Source organism: Tenrec ecaudatus, chromosome 2 (genome assembly GCF_050624435.1).
Source record: "Tenrec ecaudatus isolate mTenEca1 chromosome 2, mTenEca1.hap1, whole genome shotgun sequence".
Taxonomy (NCBI): Eukaryota; Metazoa; Chordata; class Mammalia; order Afrosoricida; family Tenrecidae; genus Tenrec; species Tenrec ecaudatus.
Window position 1 is genome coordinate 191,636,449 of NC_134531.1, and position 24,628 is coordinate 191,661,076.

General features: G+C 39.3%; 1 protein-coding gene across 5 annotated transcripts in view; it reads right to left on the minus strand.

The window, feature by feature from the left end:
- Positions 1-24,628, minus strand: part of UIMC1 (ubiquitin interaction motif containing 1) — a 106,878-nt gene that overhangs the window by 18,193 nt on the left and 64,057 nt on the right. For all 5 annotated transcript variants that reach the window (XM_075542007.1, XM_075542008.1, XM_075542005.1 and 2 more), the window contains one exon: positions 20,283-20,436. In XM_075542007.1, coding sequence (XP_075398122.1) covers positions 20,283-20,436 — 154 coding nt within the window. The remainder of the gene's footprint in view (positions 1-20,282; positions 20,437-24,628) is intronic.

Genomic DNA, 24,628 nt, shown 5'->3' on the forward strand with positions numbered 1-24,628 from the left:
TAATGACAAAAAATGTACATCGTTAATTGTGTTGTGTTGTGCAATATGGACTCATGCGGTTATGCAAGGTACATAAACATACATTGTAAATATAAAGAATTCTCAATGCATTTATGAATGCATTGTGAATAAATTTACAATGAATAAATGTAATAAATAAATTAAATATATCCTCTGCATTTTTGTAGGTGGCAGATCATTTTATAAGAAGCTCGCATGCTGAAAAAGTGTGAGCACCCCTGGTCTACAACTATTAGGTTTTTTTTCTTTATATATTTTTTGGACTCTTACAACTCTTGCCACAATCCGTACATCACTTGCATCAGCAAATTTGTACATATGTTCCCTTCACTCTTTTCTAAACATTTACTTTCTATTGAGCCCTTAGTATCAGCTCTTCCCCGCCCATAACCTGTGGGTCGTGGCCCCTTTTGGGGGGTGTGTCAAATAACCCTTTCACAGGGGTCACCTGATTCATAACAGGAGCAAAATTACAGTTATGTAGTAGCAATGAAAATAATTTCATGGTTTGGGGTCACAACATGAGGAACTGTATTAAAGGTTCTCAGCATTAAGAAAGTTGAGAACCACTGTCCTTGATAGACTGTACATTATTATTTTCATAGCTCACACCGACCGCTTCCTCCCTTCCCCCATGTTTTCTGTTGTTCTCCCCCCTGGAGAGGGGTGTATGATTGTGTCAATTGTTACGATTGGTTCCCCCTTTCTTTCTTCTTCTACTCTTCCCCCTACCTTTCTGGTATCACCTATTCCCACTCCTGTTCCTGGAATCTGTGTGTCACGAGTTCCCATCTCATATCTATACCTGTGTACATGCTCCGGTCTAGTCTGAATTGAGAAGCAGCACTGGGGTCGTGGTAGTGGGGTGGGTGAGGAAGCCTCAAGGAACCAGAGGAATATAAAGTATGTTTCATCGATGTTCTACTGCACCCTGATTGACTCCTCCCTTCCCTGTGGCCCCTCTGTGGGGAGACTGTTCCATTGTCTACAGATGGGCTTTAGATCTCTGCCCCATCCCTCCCTTACTCTCAATAGAACTATTAGATTTTTATGAACAAACTTCCTCGACCTATGACTGAGTAGACCCTACTATTCCTTGTATTTATTTATAGTGCAATCTCTTAATAGCTAGGATTTTTATTTAAACAATTTCACAATCTATACCTCAAATTTTTAAATAAGAAAAAAAAGGACCACTATCAGTATTTAAAAAGCCAGGGAAGAAGTTTTGCCATCAAACAAGCACTAGAACCTTGCACCTAGAACAAATTCCGGTTGGGTCTAAAGGGAGGTCAACTGACCAAGAATCAAGTTTGATCCAGCCTAACAGGACTACAATGATCTATGTTTCATAGTAAGACTGTTCCAGACCTTGGTCTGTGGCTAGAGGGGATCTGCCAGCAGCTTCGTGGGACTAGACAGACACTCTACAGGATGGCTTTGGGGCTCCCACTGCCCTCCACAGCCTTCCACAAACTGGATGTTCACAATTTTAGCTGATACTTTTCCCTTTGTCATGTGTGAAAACCTAAGCCATGGTCAAAGCTCTAAACCCATGTCCACAGAATTCACATAAATTTTGGCACTCTGATGAGAACTGTTGGGGGGGGGGGGAATGAACTGTTTTTCACAAGGACAATCTATGTGTTACCACCCAGGATGAAAAACAGTAGTGCCTTCTATAACGTGCTGTTTTAGGCTAAATAATTTGGGCCAAGTATGGAGGTGTTAATTCTTCACTGTGTCAACATGAAGTAGATAAAGGTCACTACAAAGAGGTGGGAGAAGAGCGAGGCTTCATGCTGAAACCTGCGGTCTTGTTTCTCCCCAATCCGTCCAGCTTTCACTGTCACTTGGTTCTAGTTTCTCCTGTATCCTATGAGCTCTTGCATAATCCAAACTTGTTTTTTTAATTTTTTAAAATTATTTTACTGGGGGCACATACAACTCATCACAATCCATCCATCCATCCATCCATTGTGTCAAACACATTTGTACATTTGTTGCCATTATCCTCAAAACATTTTCTTTCTACTTGAGCCTTTGGTATCAGCTCCTCAGTTTCCCCCTCCCTCCCCATGGATGACTTTTATAATTAAAAAAATCATTTAAATAGTGATAGCATCCCTAAATGAAATAACAGAGTTAGAAAATGACCATCATTGACCATTAGGTGAAAACTGGTGGGGGACTTTCTAATAAATGGAGTAGACTAACCCTAATGATCAACCTCATTGTAAAAAGAAAAAGAACTAAATAATGTGTCACACAAGTTGAATGCCACCGTATGAAGTACTCTTGCCCCCAAATCTAAATCTGATGAGGCCTCAGCTCTGACCAGCAATTTTCAGAAGTTACCATCTGGAACAGCAGTTTTCAACCTGGGGGTCGAATGGCCCTTTCACAGGGGTCATCCAATTCATAACAGTAGCCAAAGTACAGTTATGAAGTAGCAACAAAAATAATGTTATGGTTGGAGGGGGTCACCACAACAGGAGGGACTGTATTAAAGGGTCACAGCATTAGGAAGGTTAAGAACCACTGGTCTAGAACAAAGGAATGCATTAAATGATAGAACAGAACACTCATTCACTGCCATCATACTCCATCATACTCCATAATACAGGGGCAAATTGGCTCTTTCTGGAAGTAGAAAGCCTCATCTTTCTCCCTCAGAGTGTCTACTGGTTCTCGAATTGCTACCTTTGTGGTTAGCAGCTGAACTTGTAACCACTATACCACCAGGGCTCCTACTAGGACAGGAATAAAACCAGAACCCCAAACTCGCTGCCATGGAGTCAATGCTGACTCATACAGATTGAATGTGTACACGGTGAAAGGATCCAACCCTAACTCACATTGTTATTGACTTTAAACATTGCAATTTCCCCTTATTCTATTTGAATAACTGGCTCTTGTTCTATGTACTGGTGCTGGACGAGCACAATGAAGTGCTCTGGAATCCAATTCTTTGAAATGCTATTCATAATTTGTAATGATCCACAGTTGAATGTTTTTGCATAGTCAATAAAACACAGATAAGCATCTTCCTGGTATTCTCTGCTTTCAGCCAAGATACAGAAGATGTATAAGCTCTTTATCATGTAATCTGACAGAGAAAAAATATACATACATAAGCACTAGAACATTTATCAAAATGATTAACAACAGACTGTTTCTGATCTCATTCAAGTCTCCACCTCCTTTAAGAAATAGCCTTGATTCTAAAAATTATGCTATCAGTGCTTAGTAGTTGTTAGACACACACAATATTATCACAAATTCTTTAAAAATATACTATTATACACTGAATTATTATTCTGAAGCTTGCTCTTATTTTATAATCACACATATATGACTCTTTAGAGAACAACTTTTGAGTTCAATCACGTGTGTCTCCTAGCTGTCACTTTCTAAGTATGTGACTTTGAGATTGTTTACTTGCCAGACCTCAATTCCTTCTTCAAAACAAGTGGTAAAATATCCACCTCAAAAAACTATATATACTAAAACACAGTTCCTGGCATATAGCAGGTGCTCATAAATGATGGCTATTTTTTTAGGTATGACTTAGAAAAAATATTCAGAAAATGTAATCCTGTTACCTAATGGAAAAATAATCAAGTGATTCCTTGGAAAACTCCTTAGTAACAAATCCATCTGTATGTGGTCAGTCTCCACAGCACTACCACAGTAATTATTCATCTGATCCTTTGACTTCACACGCATGCTTTCACACAGGTGACTTACGTCACACATGGGTTCTGTTCACCAGTAATGAGTTAGAATCCATCAAATTGTTGCTTCCAGGCAATTGAAACACTGACAAGGTCAATTCTGATGAGTTCAGATTTTATGTTCACATTCAGAGGTGAAAGAGTCTAGTACTCTGCTTTCATGAAACTGACCTGAGCTTTCTACAGTCCCCTCAACCTTTCCCCTGGCTGTGCGTGCCCCAGTCTCTACTCAGAGAGGTAAAGAAAGAAATTAGGAGTGAAGGAAAATGAAAGCTCTGGAGTCGGATGGACCTGGGCTTGGGTCCTTGACTGCTTTATGTTATCTGTGTGACCCTGGTCCAGTGCCAACTCTGTCTTATACTCGTTTCCCGTATCTGTAAAATGGGGACAACAAGAATACTTAACCTTTAAGGTAATTACAGCCTTGACTGTGGTTCTAAAATAGATCTCATGGAAATCACTGATCTAATATTAATTCCTTGAACTTTCCTTCCTTGAAATGTTCCAGATGCCTGAATTTAAAAGTGTGACTAAATCATGAAGTGAGAAAACTTCTCTCTTGAAAGGATTTTTTTTTTTGCTGTTAATATTTCTTTAACACCTAGTCCTTTGAGTATTTACTTAGGTGTTAAGAAGAACTATTTTACTTTCTAAGGAAGGAATGAGTACATCTGGCAGAAGGAAATCACTAAAACAAACCTTGAAACACGGCCCAATGAGGAGGCCACCAATGGAGAGAACTGGAACAAAGACAAAGGCAAGGCCAAGAGGTGTAACATGGAAGAAGTGAAGGCAACAAGGACTCTAGTAGACAAGGACTATAGTCAGACTGCCACTTAAATGCTCCATTACATAAAATGAAACCTTATTAACACAGAAAATGGTTGTTTAAAAAGATAATTGAAACTATTGGGGAAAACCCAGTTTGCAATATCAATCAAAGTATATAACAAGTCTGAAATGGAGATATGGATCTAAAAGTTATTTCTAACTTACATTTCTATGTCAGTAGAAGGGGAATTCAAATATTTATGGATGGTTAGCAGGTTGGCTTTCTTTCTAAGACTCTCGCCATCAAGTCGATTTCCAACTCCGAGTGACCCACAGGGTTGTGAGAGCAGACAGACTGCCACATCTTCCCCACAGAAAGCCTTGGGGAGCTCAAACAACTTTCCGTTAGCAGCTCTGCACCGTCAAGGCTCTGGCTTTATTTCTATTATGCTTATATAGAGAGGAAGGGAAAAAAGTATGTTTTTAAATTGTTCTAGAGAGTTGCACCGATTCCTTTAAATGTGCTGCTGTCCACATCTAGCTCCTGGTGACCGCTGAACCAGGCCACCTCTTCCTTCTCCCTTTTTAACTTGTCACTGCCATCATCACTTGCAACAATTTATCTTATCTTTCACCTTGTTCCTGCCCCATTCTCAAAAAAAAAGTTGTTGTCAAGTTAATTCTAATTCATAGAGACACTGTAGGGCAGAGTAGAACTATCCAAAGGCTTCCCAAGACTGTATACATCTTGATAGAAGTGATTGCCACATCTTTTTCCTGAGAAGCAATTGGTGAGTTTGAACCACAAACCATCTGGCTAGCAGTCTAGCACTTCAGTCACTGTGCCAACTTTGCTGTCCACCTCCCCTAATTCTGCATTATTCTAACATTCTTGCCCACATCAGCACCATTTTCTTTTTAGTGTGAAAACCTTTTGACTTTTTATAATACTGGTCTGATACAATACCTGTCCTTTTGAGATGACTAATTTTTCTCAACATAAGGACACTTTTGTTCACATTGATTAGATCTTTCTGCAAGATCAGCACTGCTTCTACATCAAGAAAGAGCTTTGACAGTGTTCACACAGAGGGGCTGCTGTCGCAGGCTGCATAAATCTGGAAACTCGGTGAAAACAGGTGGGTTGAAAAAGACTGGAAAGCAACCTAAAAGCAAAGGCCGGATAATTTATGAAATACTTACAGAAACTAATAAGAAAAATAATAAGATCCCAATAGATACTTGGACAGAGATGAGAGAACAATTCTTCAAAGAAGAAATGGGCATTTGTCTTGGAAAAAAAACACACAAAAAACGTTCAATTTTACTATCCTAATCAGAGACAGAAAGTAAAGTATAGTGAAACGCCACTGAGTACCCACCAAGTCTGCTGCTTGGTCTATCAAATCATCACACTGTGGTGGCTTGTGTGTTGCTATGAGCTATGTCATCGGCACAGTCACCCAAGAACAGGTTTTTCAGCAGCGCTTCCCGACTCAGAGTAGAATGAAGGGAGCAGTCATTGAGAATCTGAGAAGTAGCAGGGGAATACTGCAGGCCAGAGGGCACGAAGAGAAGCCCTTTAGATTAGAAGGTACTCAAAATACGACTGGGGAAGAGCTGCTTACTCAAAATAGGATCTTCAGTCTGAAACTGAGCAACAATGCGATCAAGATGCATCGATAATAACTGGAGACTGGAGTTTGAAAGTTAGAAGCAGAGTAAGAATTAGTAGTTGGAAAATACTTGGTCACATAAAGGAAGCTGGAGATCACTTGATAAAATTTTGCAAGACCCAATGACTTCTTCGTTGCAAATATCTTTTTGTAACAACATAGATGGCAATTCTATATGTGGGTTTCACTAATGGAATACACAAGAATCAACGTGATGGTATTTGTACAGAAGCTCAATATCATTAGCCAAAAAGAAAAAGGAATAAAGGCCAATGGTCAACTCTAGAACAGACTACTAATTGGTCAGGTTGGAACTGAAGAAAATGAAAACAACTCCATTAGAGCCAAAACATGACTCTAAGTACATGCTACCTGAATTTAAAGAACATCTCGATAACAAACTACATGTACTGAACACGAATGAACAAACACCTGATGAGTTGTGGGACAACATGAAGAACATCATACACAAAGGGACGAAAGGTCATTAGACAGACAAGGAAGAAAAAAAGGCCAAAGTGGATGTCAAAAAGACTGTGAAACTTGGTCTTAAACCTACATTAGCTAATAAAGCAAATGGAAGAAATGATGAAGTAAAAGACCAGACCAAGTAAAATATTATCATGAAACACACACACCAGAAGTTAGAAAACCAAAAAGGAAGAATATGTTCAGGATATTTCAAGCTGAAAGAACTGAAGAAAAATGTCAACACTCAAACTGTAGTACTGAAAGATAAAATGGGCAAAATACTGAGTGACACAGGAAGCATTAAAAGAAGATGAAAGGAGTGCATACTACCATGGAAGCAAAAGAATTGGGCAACATCCAACCACTTCACAAAGTAGCACATGAATAAGAACCAATAAAGCTGCATTGATGACATTAAAAAAGCAAACAAACAAGCAAAAACCAATGCTCTAAGAATTGACAGAAGACCATCTGAAACATTTCAACAAACTGAAATAACACTGGAAGCACTAAGTCTATGCCAAGAAATTGGGAAGTCAGCCACCAGGCCAACTGACTGGAAGAGATCTATTATTTGTGCTCATTCCCAAGAAAGGTACCTCAACAGAATGTGCCAATTATCAAATAGTATCATTAATATCATATACAAGTAAAATTTTGCTTTAGATCGTTTAAAAAGCACATCCAGCAGTACAGCAGCAAAGAGCTACCAGAAATTCAATGTGGATTCAGAAGAGGATGTGGAAAGTCCTTGCTGACTTGAGATGGATCGTGGCTGAAAACAGAGAACAACAAAAAGATATTTACTTGTGTTTTATGGACTAAGCACAGACATTTGACTGTGTAGCTCATTAGAAAGTATAGATAACATTGCAAAGAATGGGAATTCTAGAACACTTACTTCTGTTTATGCAGAACCTGTGCATAGACCAAAAGGTAGTTATTCACAGAACAAGGGGCTATTGCATGATTTAAAATTAGGGAACAAATGCATCAGAGCTATATCATTTCATTACACTTATTCAATCTATCTGCTAATCTAAAAATCCAAGAATCTGCACCGCAGGAAGAACAACTCAGCATCAAGACTGGAGGAAGGTTCATAACAACCTGCCGTATTCAGATGACACAACTTTGCTTATTTAAAGGCAAGAGAATGTAAGCACTTACTACAGAAGGTCAGTAACTAAATCCTTCAGTATGGGTTACAATTAAATATAAAGCAAACAAAAATCCTCACAATTGGACCAATAGAAACATGATAAAAGCAGAAACGGTTGAAGTTAACATTGTCAAGAACTTCATTTTATTGGATCCACAATCAATGCTAACGGACGCAGCAGTCAGAAAATCCAAACATGTATTACACTGGACAAATCTGCTGCAAAAGATCTATATTAAGTATTGAAGAGTAACGATGTCACTTGAGGGCTACGGTGTGTCTGACCCAAGCCTGGGTATTTTCAATCACCTCATATGCAGGAGAAAGCTAGACAACAAACAATATCAGAAAAGAATTCATTTGCATTTGAATTATGGTGTTGGCAAAAAATATAAAGTACAATACACTTCCAGAAGAACAAACAAACCTGCCTTAGAGAAATACAGTCAGAATGCTCCTTAATATCAAGGATGGCAAACTAGAGGGTCAGTGAAAAAGAAGAAAATCCTTGAAAGATGGACTAACATGGTGGTTACAATTGTAAGAATAGCACCGGACTGGGTGGTGTTTCATTCTGTCAATACAGGGTCGTTGTGAGTCGGAACGGACTCCACAGCACTTAACACCAACATCCATCAGATATCCCATCATGTTTAGTTTTTTAAAGCAGCTCTCAGTATCTGGAATGTAGTGAGAGCAATACACTCAGCTGCTATCGGTAAGAAATTAAATTTCAGAAATCAATTTTAAGACTTTAAATACATAATCTAGTAATTCTACATTTAGTAACACTGCTTAAGTAAATAATCCTAGTCAGAAATCCAGAACATGTTATATTCTACAAGGATCATTGCTATTTAAGATGTTTCTAACCCTCTGTCCCCTGCCCAGACAAAACGAAACACAAACCCACTGCCCTAAATCTATTCCAACTCTTAGAGATCCCACAGTGATCCTGCAAGGCCAGAGTGGGACTACCACCTAGGGCTACCCAGGCTTTAAATTGCCACAAACGCAGACTGCTACATCTGCCTCAGAATTGCTGGTGGGTTTGAATCACTGACTTTCAGTTAGTAGTCACTGGGCCGCCACAGGACTCTTTTTAGATGCCAGAGAGTAAAATAAGTAGAAAAGGTCTATTGTTAGGGGAACATCTAAGTAAGAAAGAAGCCTTCCATTTTCCTACCCATCAGAATTATTTCGTTCCCCCCCCCCCCGTGCCTCTATTTTAGCACTTCAACTGATCTGAATTATACGTAGTCATTCTGAGACTGTTTTCCTCACTAGGCTTTGAAATCCTCGAGTAAAAAGTCACACTCTCATTCAGCTCTATTATCATATTCCTTACCATCCTGAGCTTCCCAGCACCCAGTACAATATTTCATTATATTGACATGAATAATGTTAAGTTGAATCACTGTACAAAGCAATTCATCAATGACTTAAGTGATCTTATAACTGTATATACATAAAACACACACAAACATGAACATTAAATTTATGGATGACTTAATTCTACCACCACTTGGAGTAAACTCAAGAGATTGCAAGAACGCATATCACATTATGCTGGTCATACTCTTTACTCTTCCTTCGTCCTGGCTGGAACACAGATATGACACCTAGAGATGCACCAGCTAGTTTCAACCGATCAGACAAAGGACACAAATTAAGGATTATGGAGGCAAAAGACAAAAGCCTAAACCTTCAATCACATAAGTGCGTCAACCACTTCTTTCCAGACCTCTTGTTACCAGGAAAAAAAAGCCTAAGTGTTAAACGCATTGTTAATGGGTTACTGTTACAGAGTCCATTCTGACTCACGGGAACCCTCCAGGGCAGAGTAGAGCTGACCCAGAGGGCGCAGATGCCCAGGTTGTTTTCTCACACAAAGCTGCTGGGAATGTCCAAACCTTTCAGTCCAGCCAAGTTCTTGCCCATCGTGCCATCCTTCTCTTATTGTAACGGATAGGCCTGTATTATGAATACTAACAGACTTTCTGACAGGTTGTTGCTTCTTCTGTTACAATACAGCAATACTTATCAATCCCCACCAAACTCACTGCCATCAAGTCAATTACAACTCAAAGCAGCCCCCCTATAGGGCAGAGCAGGTTTCTAAGAACAGACACATCTTGATGGCAGCAGAGTGCCTCATCTTTCTCCCTCGGTGACTGGTGGGTTCAAATCACTAGCCTTTCAGTTAGCAGTCCAATGCTTAATGCTCTCCACCACCAGAGATTTTTATGACTAGGCCAATGGTGGGCATACGGATCAAATAAGGTCACTCAGAGTCCTCTAATCTTAGGACAAAGAAGTCTTTCTCTCCATGAAGGCTGACAAGTCTATGGGAGCTGACAGCCATTTTGCTTGTCCCTTGAAAAAAGCGTGTCTGCTGACTAAAGACAAGATTTCTGCCTGAAATCTACCCCAAGACTTTCCAATTATTAGGTAAGTTCACTTTATTTTTGTTACACTGGAAGTTACTTGAATACATTTCCAACATTCACATCCCATAGTCCTACGTATTAGAGGGGTAAATACAGGAAATCATTCTGTTAAGAGTTGAAAAGAACTTTGCTCCTTATTGTCCCATGTAAACTAAGTAATTCTTCAATTATATGCTATTTCCTCTCATAATATCCACACTACAGCCACAATGATTTGTTGGTCCTCTCTTGTACCTTTACATTTTTCTATTTATGTCATTTTTGCCCTCTATTTTCTTACATCAATGCACTTTCCTCTCAATCTCTAATCATATTTCTGCTATAACACCAGGGTTTGATCTGTAGGTCCTTTAAGTTACTTAGCAGTTTTGACCTGATAGTACACTAATTCATGTACCTGTCTTATCTACCCAGTGAGGTCGGTGTCTGCACTTGATCTGTCTATTTCCTCACAGGTCAGTCTGTCTCCATGTTGTTTCTACTATAGCTATTATTGCCCCATTGTTAACATCTCAGTAGTTAGGTGTCAATAACTATTACTTAATCTATTGATCCTGATTACCACAAAAGTTACAATAAAACAAGTGAGAAGTCTAAGGGGTGTACAAATTCTATCAGGTACGTAAATATAGGTATATAAAAAACAGAAAAAGTCCAACTTGATCAAATTTTTTTTTACATTTTATTAGGGGCTCACACACCTCATATCACAATCCACACATATACATACATCAATTGTGTAAAGCACATCCGTACATTCCCTGCCTTAATCACTCTCAAAGCATCTGCTCTCCACTTAAGCCCTCTGCATCAGGTCCTCTTTTTTTTTCCCCTCCCTCCCCGCTCCCCCTCTTGCCTCCCCCATTTGATCAAATTTTTAAAGAAAGTTTTACTTGTTACTTGCCCTTGAGTGAGTTCTGATTCATAGAAATCCTATACACAACAGAATGAAGCCCTGCCTGGTCCTGTGCCCTCTTTATAACTGAATGATGATGGTAACAAATGTACAAATAGGCTTGACAGAATGGATGGATGTATGGATTCTGATAAGAGTTGTACAAGCCTCCAATAAAATGATTTAAAAAAAAGATTTAGTCCTTTTTTGTTCGCTCTCAGGCCATATATTAAAAAAACTCACTGCCACCAGGTTGATGCTGACTCACAGTAGAATTGCCCCTGTGGGCTTCTGAGGCTATAACTGTTTATGGGAGTAGAAAGACCCACCTTTCTCCTCATGAGTTGGTGGTTTTGAACTGTGGACCTTGCAAATAGCACCCCAACTCATAACTACTATGCCACCAGGGCTCCTAATCTATAAAAAGGATCCCCTAAACAGCAGTTCCCAACCTGTGGGTTATGACCCCTTTGGGGGTCAAGCGACCCTTTCACAGGGGTCACCTAAGACCATCTGAAAACACGTATTTCCGATGGTCTTAGGAACCGTCTATCCCTCTCCAGGCAGGTCACCCCCATGCAGATACATCCACATACAGGCATGATGACATTATCGCGGCAACCCCATCACATATACCCCATACAAATACAGGTGTATGTGACAGGGATGACGTCACAATGAACTTATGAAGACCACTCACACATGTGCAGAGATCAGCTACTATGTAGAAATCAGCTTTGTGTTGAAAGCAGCTACTCTGTTGAAAGCAGCTACTGTGTTGAAAGCAGCAGGACTGGAGGTAAAACGAAACTTCATGAATTATAATTACTGGGTAAATGTAAAATCATGTACTGTAAAATTATCAACTACTGCAAAAAACAATATCTGTAGCATTGGAACTTAATCTGGATGCTGATTATTCAGCTGTGGTTGATGTGAATACTGCCCCCTTGTGATAGTAACAGGTATGCAAAAACAAAACAAAACACAGAATGGTAAATCATAGGAAACTTTAATGAACTGTACTGACTGAACTGTCATGTATAATCTTTTGTATTATTAAAGCTATTGTTATAAATTATTTTCATTAGCAAACCATCCCATGACAATGGATTATGTAGAGAAGAACGTTATGAAAAAATATAGTGAGGATTTTTTGTTAAAATTTTTGTGGAGTAAGGATTTTTTACAGTATGGCTTTACGTCAACAATCACAGCAGGAATTGAGAAACCACAATGTGTTATTTGTTGTGAAGATCTATCAGCCGAATCTACAAAGCCGAACAAACTAAAATGCCATTGTGATAGCAAGTATCCAAACTTTACCAGCAAGTATACCAACTACTTTAGAGGCAAAGCTGATGGACTCGAGAAAGCCAGACTTGATCTGGCGGCAAGTACCGCAAACAAAACGTAGCAGCCGTTGAAGTTTCATGTGTGGTGGCACTCCAAATAGCTAGAGCTTTGAAACCTCACACCATTTCTGAGGATTTACTGTTGCCAGCGGCCAAAGACACTGTTCCAGTTATGATCGGAGACGAATGTTAAAAATTGAGTGCAATTTCCTTATCTAATGACACTGTCCGCAGAAAAACAGATGACATGTCTGCTGATATTCTTGATCAGGTAATCCAGGAAATTAAATCTGCTCCACTTTCAATATTTAGCATCCAGCTTAATGAACCTACAGACATTGCAAACTGTGAGGTATATTAATGATGGCGACTTTAAAAATGAGTTCGTTTTGTAAACCTCTTGGAACATGCATGTGATGTACTTGGCACAGTTGGTTCACGTCTGAAGGAGCCTAAGATCTCTTGGCAAAAGGTTTGTTGTGGTGTTTGCACAGATGGTGCTCCAGCTATGCTAGGATGTAAACGTTGGTCCTGAATGAGTCACCAAAAGTCATCGGAACTCACTGTATGATTCAGCGTCACATACTAGCACCAAAGACGCCGCCGCAAGAGTTACAAGAAATAACCAAAAGCATCTTAATTGCTGTCAATCTTGTAAAGACAAGCACTTTAAACAGTTGGCTGTTTTTGCAACTGTGCAACAAGCTGGATGCACTAAACAATGCTCTGCTATTTCACACACAGAAGTGAGATGGTTGTCGAGAAGAAAAGCATTAAAATTGTTTTTGAGCTTCACGATGAACGCAAAACGTGTTTTATCAGAAAGCAAGACCACAGTTTGAAGTACTTTTCAGCGATAAAAGTGAACAGTAGAAAATAGCTTACTTGGTTGCCATCTTTGCCATCTTGAGTGAGTTAAAATTTATCACTGCAAGGACCAAATGCAACATGCCTCAATTTGTCTGAAAAGATCCAATCATTCCAAATGAAATTCAGCTTTGGCAAAAAAAAAGGGATGAAAATAAAATTTACATGTTGCCGAACCGGACAAAAAGATTATGATGGTACTTTCTTTGAAAGAACACTTGCACATGCTTGCAGACGAAATTTCATTGTACTTTCCTAATCTACCTGACACCCCATTTACACTTGCCAGGAGCCCATTCATAGTCAAAGTTGAAGATGTTCCTGAGACAGTACAAGAGGAGTTCATTGAACTCATTAACAGCGATGCGGCGAGAACTGATTGCTTGACAATGCCAGTTACAAAATGCTGGATCAAGTGTTTGCAGTCGTATCCTATCTGTCTGAGACTGTGTTGTGCCTTCTTCTTCCATTTCCAACAACATATCTTTGTGAAACAGGGTTTTCCAGCTTGCTGGTTATCAAGTCTAAATACAAAAGTAGACCTGTGGTGGAAGATGGTCTTCATTGAGCACTTGCAAAGTCTTCCCTGAGAATTTCTGATCTGGTGAGAAAGAAGCTATCTCAACCTTCCCACTGACATTGGCTTTTTACGCATACTGTCGCAAAACATAGCAATGTAGTTTACTGTTGCTATATTAACACCATGCTTATCCATGTTACACCATGCTTCAAGACAAAATTTCATTTATTTGTAATTAGAAATAAATTATTTCACAATATAAAATTACATACTGTTTTTGTGATCAATCACTATGCTTTAATTATGTTCAATTTATAACAATGAAACTATATCCTGCATGTCAGATATTTACATGACAATTCATAACAGTAGCAAAATTATAGTTATGAAGTAGAATAAAAATAATTTTTTGATTGGGGGACACCATAACATGAGGAACTGTATTAAAGGGTCGCAGCATTAGGAAGGTTGACAACCACTGTCCTAAAACCATGCTCCTTGCCACCAAGTCAGTTCGAACTTACAACAACTCTGCAAGTTACAGAGTTGAACTGGACCACGGGGTTTTCTTGGCTATAATCTTTACAGAAACAGATCTCCAGGCTTTTACTCCATAACACTGTTGGGTAGTTTTGAACTGTCACCCTGTTAGGTTAGTAGAATACAAACTATCTGAGCTCCTTCAGGGGCGCTTTCCTGCTCTCACACCACTCTCCTGTCCAAGATAACGCTAAGAAAAATTCTACTCATAGCTGAACACGGACTTTAAGCTATAGTTCTATATCCAGACCCAAAGTATACACAATTAGTGTTCAGCTTCCATAACTCTAATATGACGTCCCACTGACTTTGGCTCTTGGCTTAAGTCTCTTTGGCTGATGATTTTTTTTTTGCTTCTTAGTGTACAAAAAACCACAAACATCAGAAAGACTACAATGACAGGAAAGATGAGCCAATAATAATGGCAGCTACTATTATCAATGTCTGCTACATCCCAAGCACAATGCCAGGGGTTTTATAAAATGTCTCCGATTCTCATAACAACCCCCATATTGTCAGGCAACTTTTACAAAAAAGGAAGTCGATTCAAAGAGGTTAGGTAGCTTGTTAAATATTCCAGCAAAAATTTAAATCCAGATCTGTGGAGTTCCAAAGACCATACTTCTCCCTTTCTATCACACTACCAGAAATAACACACTGTCTAATCTCTCGGCTTCCACTCTTGTCCCCTTTCCCAACAATCGAGTCTCTACACAGCAGCCATGAAAAGATTAAGTCAGATATTTGTGCAAATTCCTCCAACTGTTCTTCCCATGTTCAGAGTAAAAGCTAACATCCTTCCCATGGCCTAAGAGGACTATTTATCTGTCCACTTCTCTCCACTTCCCCCTGGTTCCATTGCTCACTTTCTTTTCTCTAGCCACACTGGCTCCTTTGTCATTCGTCATCTAAAACAAATTTGTTTGCACCTTAAGGTCTTTGCCCTTGCTATTACTTCTGTCTGTAACACACACCCAGCCCCACAAAGTTCTTAAGTCTATCTTCTCACTTTGTTTAGATTTCTGATCAAATGTCATCTTCTCAATGGGAATTTCCTTGATGAGTTAATTTATATTACTACCTCCTTACCACTGCACTCCTACCACCCACCCTCTTCCTTCTTGGCTTTATTTTTCCTCTACAACACTTGACATAGCATATATTCATTTGTCTCCCATCAATACAATATAAGTTCCATGAGAACAGAGTCTTTGTATGTTATTTTCACCGTATCAGGTATATAAACAAATCAAAACATCAAACCATGGCCATTCAGTTTATTCTGACTCATGATGACTCCACACGTGTCACAGTCGAACTGTGTGCTTGCTGGGGTTTTCAGAAGTTGACTGGTGATAAGTAAAAATGGCCTTTTTTCCAGGGTCTCTGAGTAGCCTCAAGCCACCAACCTTTCCACTGACCTTTCAGTTAGGGTCCAAGTGTGTTATAACCATTTGCCCCTCCGACTTCTGCATCAGTGTATAGTATGTACTTAAAACACTGAATGAGTAAATGCATAACTTTATATAGCATGTACTTAAAACATTGAATGAGTCAATGCATAACTTTTTTTTCTCACTAGGTGCACAAATAAAAATGGTCTCAAATACTTTACAGATCGCAAATGCAAAGGTAGCCTGGTGTAGATTAACTTCACAAACTCTCTCTCCACAAACAATGCCATTAAAACCACATTCCCTCTAATTTCTTCTTAGTTGTGAGCAGATAGTCATGCCACTGAGTAACAAACTGAGCAGACTGAGCCAACCTAGCCAGAGTACAATACTATAATCAAATAAAACTTACAGCAAAGTTAATCAGACACATATTTAATGATATGCATAATTGTTATTGTGCTGCATGGTAATTAGGCATAAATGGTAGACACTTCATGTAAATGACTTTAATTACTATTTCTTTTACACAGCCAAACCAATCATGTCTAGGATCAGCTTTAGGAGACTGGAAAGAGGAGAGAATGGGTACTTATAACTCTAGGAGGGAAGTCTTCTATTTCATCCTCCCTCTTTAGGGATTCGGCTAATAGTCTCCCAACATAGGTTAAAGCTTTTCCCTCTACAGAGAGGTTCCTATTAACAAAGACGAGGCTGGGGGTGGGGCAGGGGACTGTCCTCTGATTCCAGTCCTAAAGCTGAGAGGAACCAGAACAATCATTAACTTAAGTCACTGGCAAGAAAAAGGCAAAAGCAAGCAAGCTGGAGAAGAAAACAAGAAAGGAAATTTACTGAAGACCTACTATGTGTGTGGCACACTTGTATATTATGCTTCACATAATTCCTCTAACTTCCTTACCCTACTTCTACTCCCAGTTGGTTTCTGTTTCCATGAATAGTAAAAGAGTAAGCAGAACTAAGATGGCTTATTTTCGATATAAAAAAGTTGATCTGGGTTCAGTGAGGGTATGCACAGGGCATGAGACTCTGCTTGTTAATCACACTCCCTTGAAACACGAAACGCTACCCTTGATTTTTCATTTCTGTATATGATTTTAAAATCTAAAAATAATAATTGACACAACTCTATACATAAAATGAAAAGGTTGAAAATTCCTTCTCAATCTACTTTATCCTCCTAACTCGGAGGCATTTAAATCTGAGATTGTATAACTGTGTTAAAAACAAAAACAAAAAAGCATGTTATTTAACCTTCTTGAAGTAATATGCTTATTAAATAAAGCATCTAAAATTATAGTTTAAGTAAATCTGTTTATTTTTCTTTTTATAAAAGTAGTACATAGCTGGATGAACAATCTGGAGGAGAAAACAACTGGACCAACAGTTCCGGGGGAACATGGGAGTGGGGAAGGTGAGAGGGAAAGGAAGTGGTGTTAACAAGCCCCGGGACAAGGAAACAACAAGTGATCCAAAATCGGTGATGAGGAGGGTATAGGAGGCCTGGTAGGGCTTGATCAAGAGTAATGTAACCAAGAAATATTGAAACCCAAATGAAGGCTGAGCATGAGAGTAGGACAAGAGGAAAGTCAAAGGAAATAGAGGAAAGAACTAGGAGTCAAAGGTTATTTATAGAGGTCTAAATAAAGGCAAGTACATATGTAAATATATTTATATATGAGGATGTAGAAATAGATCTATCTATGTGTATATATTTATAGGTTTAGTATTAAGGTAGCAGATGGACATTGGGCCTCCGCTCAAGTACTCCCTCTATGCAAGAATACTTTGTTCTATTAAACTGGCATCCCATGGTGCTCACCTTCCAGACACGATTGCTGAAGACAAAGCGGGTGCATAAGCAAATGTGGTGAAGAAAGCTGATTGTGTCCAGCTATCAAAAGATACAGAGTCTGGGGTCTTAAAGGCTTGAAGGTAAACAAGCGGCCATCTAGCTCAGAAGCAATAAAGCCCACATGGAAAAAGCACACCAGCTTGTGTGATCACAAGGTGCCAAAGGGATCAGGTATCAGGCATCAAAGAACAAAAAATCATTTCACTGTGAATGAGGGGAGTACAGATTGGGGACCCAAGACCCATCTGTAGGCAACTGGACATCCCCTTATAGAAGGGTCGTAGGGAGGAGAGGAGCCAGTCAGGGTGCAGTGTAGCAACAATGAAACATACAACATTCCTCTAGTTCCTAAACGCTTCCTCCTCCCGCACTATCATGATCCCAATTCTACCTTATAAATCTGGCTAGACCAGAGGATGCACACTGGTACAGATGGAAGCACAGGGAATCCAGGACAGATGATTCCTTCAGGACCAGTGGTGAGAGCGGCGATGCCAGGAGGGTGGAGTAGAAAGGGGAAACTGATTACAAGGATCTACATATAACTTCCTCCCTGGGGGACGGACAACAGAAAAGTGGGTGAAGGGAGATGTCGGACAGGGCAAGATAAGACAAAATAATAATAATTCATAAATTATCAAGGGAGCGGGGAGGGAGGGGAAAATGAGCTGATACCAAGGACTCAAGTAAACAGCAAGTGTTTTGAGAATGATGAAAACAATGGTATAAATGTGGTTGACGCAATGGATGGATGTATGGATTGTGATAAGAGTTGTACAAGCCCCCAATAAAATGATTTAAAAAAAAGAGAATGCCACAAAAAAGTAGTACATAGTCAACAAAAATAAATAAAATTTAAAGAACAAAAAAGTAGTGTGTGGTGATTGTAATTATAGTAAAAGCTAACATTTATTGACTACTTATAATATTCAGGTACTGTTCACACATAAGGGCTCATGCTATATACATAAAGGGGCTTCAAAAAGTTCTTGGAAAAGTGAAATTCAATGTGGATGAAATTTCCCATAAACTTTTTGAAGCTCTCTCATTTTATTTTATAACTTGATTCTTTTTATACAGCAGGTAAATCTTTCTATATACAGACATATTTTTATATCGTTCAGGTCTGAATGTATATCTTTTCTACATGTAGTATAAATTTTCCCAATCACTAAAAGCTCATTGTAAAACTATCATAAATGCTTACATAATATTCTATGCTCTGGATTGTCTTCATTTACCTCACGACTGTGCACTGACGGGGCTTGAAGTTGTCACTGTTACAACCACCACACAGACAGAGCTTCTTTATACCTAGTGCTGACTCTGTAGATCAGTTATTACCCAAAGACATAGGATGGGAGGTACAGAGATGAGCTCTGGAGTCCAAACATTTTAAGGTTGAAGTCCTTTCTCTGCCACTTACTAGTATAGGACCCTGTGCTAGTTTCTGCGTACATTTGTTAATAGCAATTATCTTACTGAAATGTTCACCAAGTTACATGAAATACGTTAAGGAAATGACAGTAAGTACTGAAGAAACATTTGCTGTTATTCCCAGTAGAATTGCTATGTCAATGTCTTTGTGAGGAGTAAGAGTCTTTACATACCAATAAATGAGAAAAGTTTCCTTCTAGTGTTCCAAATAATGTCAATCTACTAGACTAAGTAACCAGCACTGGTGACCTATTTGGTCCAAAGAGAGTAAGTTTGGAGCAGGGAGTCCTCACTGAAACCTCTGTGCTCACTCCTCCTCTCTTTTCCAAAGACAGTTTAGGAGTAGAAGCAGGCAAGTAGTTAGGGCTCTAGGGCAGCAACTCAACAAAAACAGGAAGGACATGAATGTAAGTTGAGAGTATTTTTCAAAACTATAATGGATTATTTGAATAAAAAGTGGACGACTCTAGATATGGTTCCTTAAGTTCCACAGGAGTCTCAATACTTGAATATACAAGCTGAAATACAAACACATTGCACTGCTTTTTGGCATAACTATGGCAAAGAAGTATACCGAGAGTCTAAAAGATTAAAGATTTTTTTCTTAATTCTTTTTCTGGTAATTTCATAGCCTGTTCAATTTTAGTCATCTCTTTTAAATCTAGGTGTTGTGTGTGTGTGCGTGCTCATGTGTGTACTGATATTTCTTGTTGTTTTCTTGACCTCTCAGTGTAGCTGTAAGGGGTGGCAGTGGGGTGGGCTTAGCTGGGGGAAGTTAAGTAGAGGAATAATGACACTTCAGAAGAAGTATCAGGGAAGAGGGGTGGAGGAACAGCTAGGGAAGAGATCAAAGAATGGGAGGAAAAGTAACAGAAGGAGTGGAGATTTTTCTCTCTCCTTACTCTTGAAATATGTACAACGAATTAGTAAGCCTGCCAAAACAATAAAAATGAAAAAGACTACAGAACTAATAGAAGGGGCAAAGCAAACAAACAAAACGAAAACCATTCATTTGTTAAGAATAGCTCTTTTCCCCCCTTCATTGAGTTGTACATGATTAAAACGCCACCATGCATATAATAAGAGAAAGCTTTTGCCCTAGTGAGTCTTTACCTGTGTCTTGCCCCATCAGACCATTGCAGTACATAGCATGTCGCTCAATCTTTGTAGGAGGGAAGCCTTGGTTACACAATGGGCAGGATACCTGGGTAGTGGACGACAAGGTAGAAGCAGGTCTTGCCTTCTCAGCATCTTCCCTGTTACCAACCTAAAGAACATAATCAGACATTATGACAGCTTCGGTTTATATGTATCTTTTCCCCCCCAACGAACTGCAACAGACTCCAGCCATATCTCATTTATTCTCAAGGATACAATTATCAATCAATTCAGTTGATCAAGCTTGGCATGGAGGATTGGGAGGTCTAGCTAACACTTAGGCCAAACATTCTGAGATGCTCACATTCCCTTTAACACATGAGAAAAGGGCTGTCCAAAACAGTACAGCAATTTGCCCAAAGTCACAGAAGAAATAGTAGAGCTAAAATTCACACCGAGTACAATTTGACTCCAAAACTGGAGCACAATTTTTCTGCCACACTGCAAGGCATGTCCTCGTTGAGTCACTGGTCTACTGTGTTTTAATTCCATGCCTGAGTTTGTAAATCAACAGCATCTTAAAAATATTTTTGGAATCTTATCAAACAACTGTGATCACTTTAAGTTTATGACATAAGGAGTTAGGAGACTAAACCAGAAACAGCACAGTTAGCATTTAAGTTAAGAACCTAAGTCTCTGCTTGGACCACTAAGACAAAACACCTCTCATATATTTTATTCAGAATGTGATACTCCAACTTTTGAGATTAGAAGAGGAAATAAAACTAAGACCCGACTCCTTAAAGAAAGCCCAAAGAAAATAATCAATTAATCCAATCAGTCCTACCGACGCTATTCTTTTCCCTTATCCTCCTTACTCTGCACAGTGTTTTATAGATGCCATTGCTCCTATGGGTGCCTGTATTGCTCACAGGCAGTTTTATGTCACCTGTGCAGGTCAGAGCTGAGAACTCTGCAGTGATTAAATCAACAGTGTGCATGAGCACTGCAGCACGACTGCCTAAACACTTGCTTTAAAGGACAGCATGTCCTGTCCAATCTATGTGAAACTGCCCTGCATAGCCACTGCTTCCAGTTAAGGGCAAGGAGCCCCTAGGTTGTTACATGCCTCACTAAGGAGGGAAAATAAACTTTCTTCTGGTATAAGAACCAAACTGACCAAATCTACAATCGTATATAACTCGAGCTGAGTCAACTGAGATCTTCTGGTCTATTTTGGCTATCCTTAAAGTCGACTGCTTATGAATGTGGACCAGCAAAAAGAGAAACAGGCCATTTAAACACTGAGTCCAACAGTTTCTATAGCTGCCCCCAAATGTCCTCTTTATTTAAAAAAAAACATTCTGTGAAAGGGGCACAAAAGCAAGATGAGAGCGAAACTATTAATTGTCGAGTTCCTATATTACGCTGAGCTTGGCCAAGCATTTTAGATATGCATTCCTTCCTTACAACCACCACCTACATACAGATTATCACAGGCTCCCATAGCACAGAAAGGGAAACTGAGGCTTGGAAAGTACAGCAACTGGCTATTCACTAAATTAATAGACAATCAAGGTTTAAACCCAGGCTTGTTTGGTAACAAAAACTTCAATATTTCCATTCTATCATGTTGTAGCAGAAGCAAAAAGTCTCTACTTAATTTCTGTAAGCTGATTCTGCCAAGTATCAGGAGACTACCTGGTTCTACTATTCTTACCTAACGGATGGTGAGTCAAGTGGGTTGGAGGTTCTAGGTTGTTATTTAGTCCAAGCTTAGTCACTGGGCTTCCCGCTCCCCCATCCCAGGTCCCTCTTCATGTATCTCATAAGAAAGGGTCTTGTTCATGTACAGCTATCTGAGTGCAGGGTCAATGAATACCTAGAAATAGTCTTGAGTTGCCGAAAATTAACAGCTATCGATAGCAGTTACTTGGCATTCTAAAGTTCACTAGGCACAGAAATATTATGTGACATGAATGTCACTGGAACTCATACCCAGCACTATACTCCTTTGTATTCAACGTCAACCTCCAAAATGCAGAGAATGTACCTTTTACTATTAATGTAGTCAAGAGGGAGTAGTCTATTATTGTCTTATTGTGAATATAAGACAGCTTCCAACTACATTCACAGTCAAGCCTGTGAATTTTTTTGAACATTTTTATATTAAAATCAGATTTTTTTCCCTAGCACCATTAAATGATCTATTTAAATATCAACTACTACGAGGGACTCTCAAGGGGAAAAATACAAGCAAAACAGTGTTTATTAGGACTTTTTAATGTATATAGTCGGGAATTTAGTCTCTTCAGAGCTGCTTCTACTTCTTTAAAATATTATATAGCTATTTCTGAAAAGAGGTTCAGACATCAATCCCGTGAGCTTTTAATAGGATGGCCTCCAAAAAGCTTCATCTCAAAAAATGGACAGAAAAGAAAAAAATGCCCTGGAGCTCACCAGATTCTCCCCACCTTGCCCTGAAAGCCAGTTTACATGAAGTTTAGCAAGCTGTTTCCACCGCTTGTCTGTTAGTCTGCCATACTGTGGTGGCTTATGTGTTGCTGTGATGCTGGAAGCTATGTCCCTGGAGAAGGACATCATGCTTAGTACAGTGGAGGGGCAGCAAAAGAGAGGAAGGCCCTCGACAAGATAGACGGACTCTGGCTGCAACTGTGAGCTCAAGCACAGGAACAATTGTAAGGTTGGTACAGGAGTAAGCAGTGTTCCCTTCTGTTGTGCACAGGATCACGATGGGCTGGAACCATCTAAATGGCAACTACCAACAACGATGCAATGCAAGCCAGGCATTTATACTTTCCCCTTGCCATGAACTGAACTGTATTCCTCAAAACTATGAACCAAGATGGCTAGGGTATTATTCCCAAGTATAATTATATGGTTAGCTTCCATTTATGATCTGATGTAATTATTCCTCATTTGTAATATGTTATTAATCCTGGCCTGTACACATTAATGAGACAAGATTAGGTTTGTCAAGAAAGCAGAGTCAGAAGGGGATATAACACCCTTACTCGGCTCACAGCCCCGAAGCAAGGGGAGTTTTCCTGGGGTGTGGTCTGCGACACCTTTTATCTTACATGGGCTAAAAGGAAAGATGAGAGTAGAGAAAAAGAAATCTCAGTACTACTAAGAAACAAGAGGTAGGAGCTGGGCACATCCTTTTAACCTAAGGTCCTTGCACTGAGAGACTCCTAGAGGAAGACTGATGCCAACAGACACGCAGATCCCCAAGGCTGGGGCCCGCAGATGCTGAAAGGAGACAATGAACTTCCCCGGGCCAACAAGGAGATAGAGTCTTCCCTTCTAGTTTGGGCTTCTAGCCTCTTAAACAGAAAGAGAATGCCTCTGTCTGTGGTAAAGCCCTCCACGATGCCATTTCTGTAACAGCAGCATGGCACTCTCTTCAGTTTCTTTTAAAGCCCACAGATCTAGATGTTTTAAAATTTCTACTAACTTTTCTACAAATAGGATAGTCATCTAAGTCTCCAAACACAGGAAACTCTCAAGATAGTCAAACAACATCATTTCCAAAGAAACCTGCCTACTCCAAGAAACTGTGTCAAGAGGGCTTACAGCTCTAAGGTGGGTATTCTCAAAACCTCGACTACTACTGAGCAATGCTCTGTCATTAGTAAGCCAGTCTCACTGAGTGGCCACATACATTACAAAGCAATGGCACTTCTTTCACATGCGTGCTTCAACTTTGTGCTGTGTAGTTAACATTTTTAATCTACTGCAATCTTCATTAGTAGTCAAATAAAGTTAAGTATTTTTCATCCATTTTACAAATGAAAGAGCTAAACTTTGAAGCATTCCTAGTCTGTGTTCCCGTAATCAATTCACATTTTCATTATAATTTATCTGTTTACTTGTCTGTCTTTTCCCTTACTACGATTCTTTCAAGGTAAAAGTAAAAGGCAGACCAAATGCACAGTCACCTAGTTAATTCCAACTCATAGTAACCCTACAGGGCAGTGCAGGGCTTCTCTACACTGTGTTTCTAAGGCTGGAAATCTTCACAGTAGCAGAAACTATCATCTTTCTCTTGATGGTGTGTTCACACTGCTAACTTCATGGTTAGCAGCCCAACATAACCAAATACGCCACAAGGCTTCCTCTTTTTGAATGCAGGAACTGTGCTTTCTTATTTATCATTATATCTCAGAAGTCTAAACAATGCCTGGCACAGTATGCAATCACTATGTGCTTAAGAGATATATTAAATGATTAATTAAGTAATTTCCCCAAGATCACAAAGTTACCATATACGCAAGTATAAGCCGACCCGAATATAAGTTGAGGCACATAATTTTACCACAAAAACTGCATTGAAAATG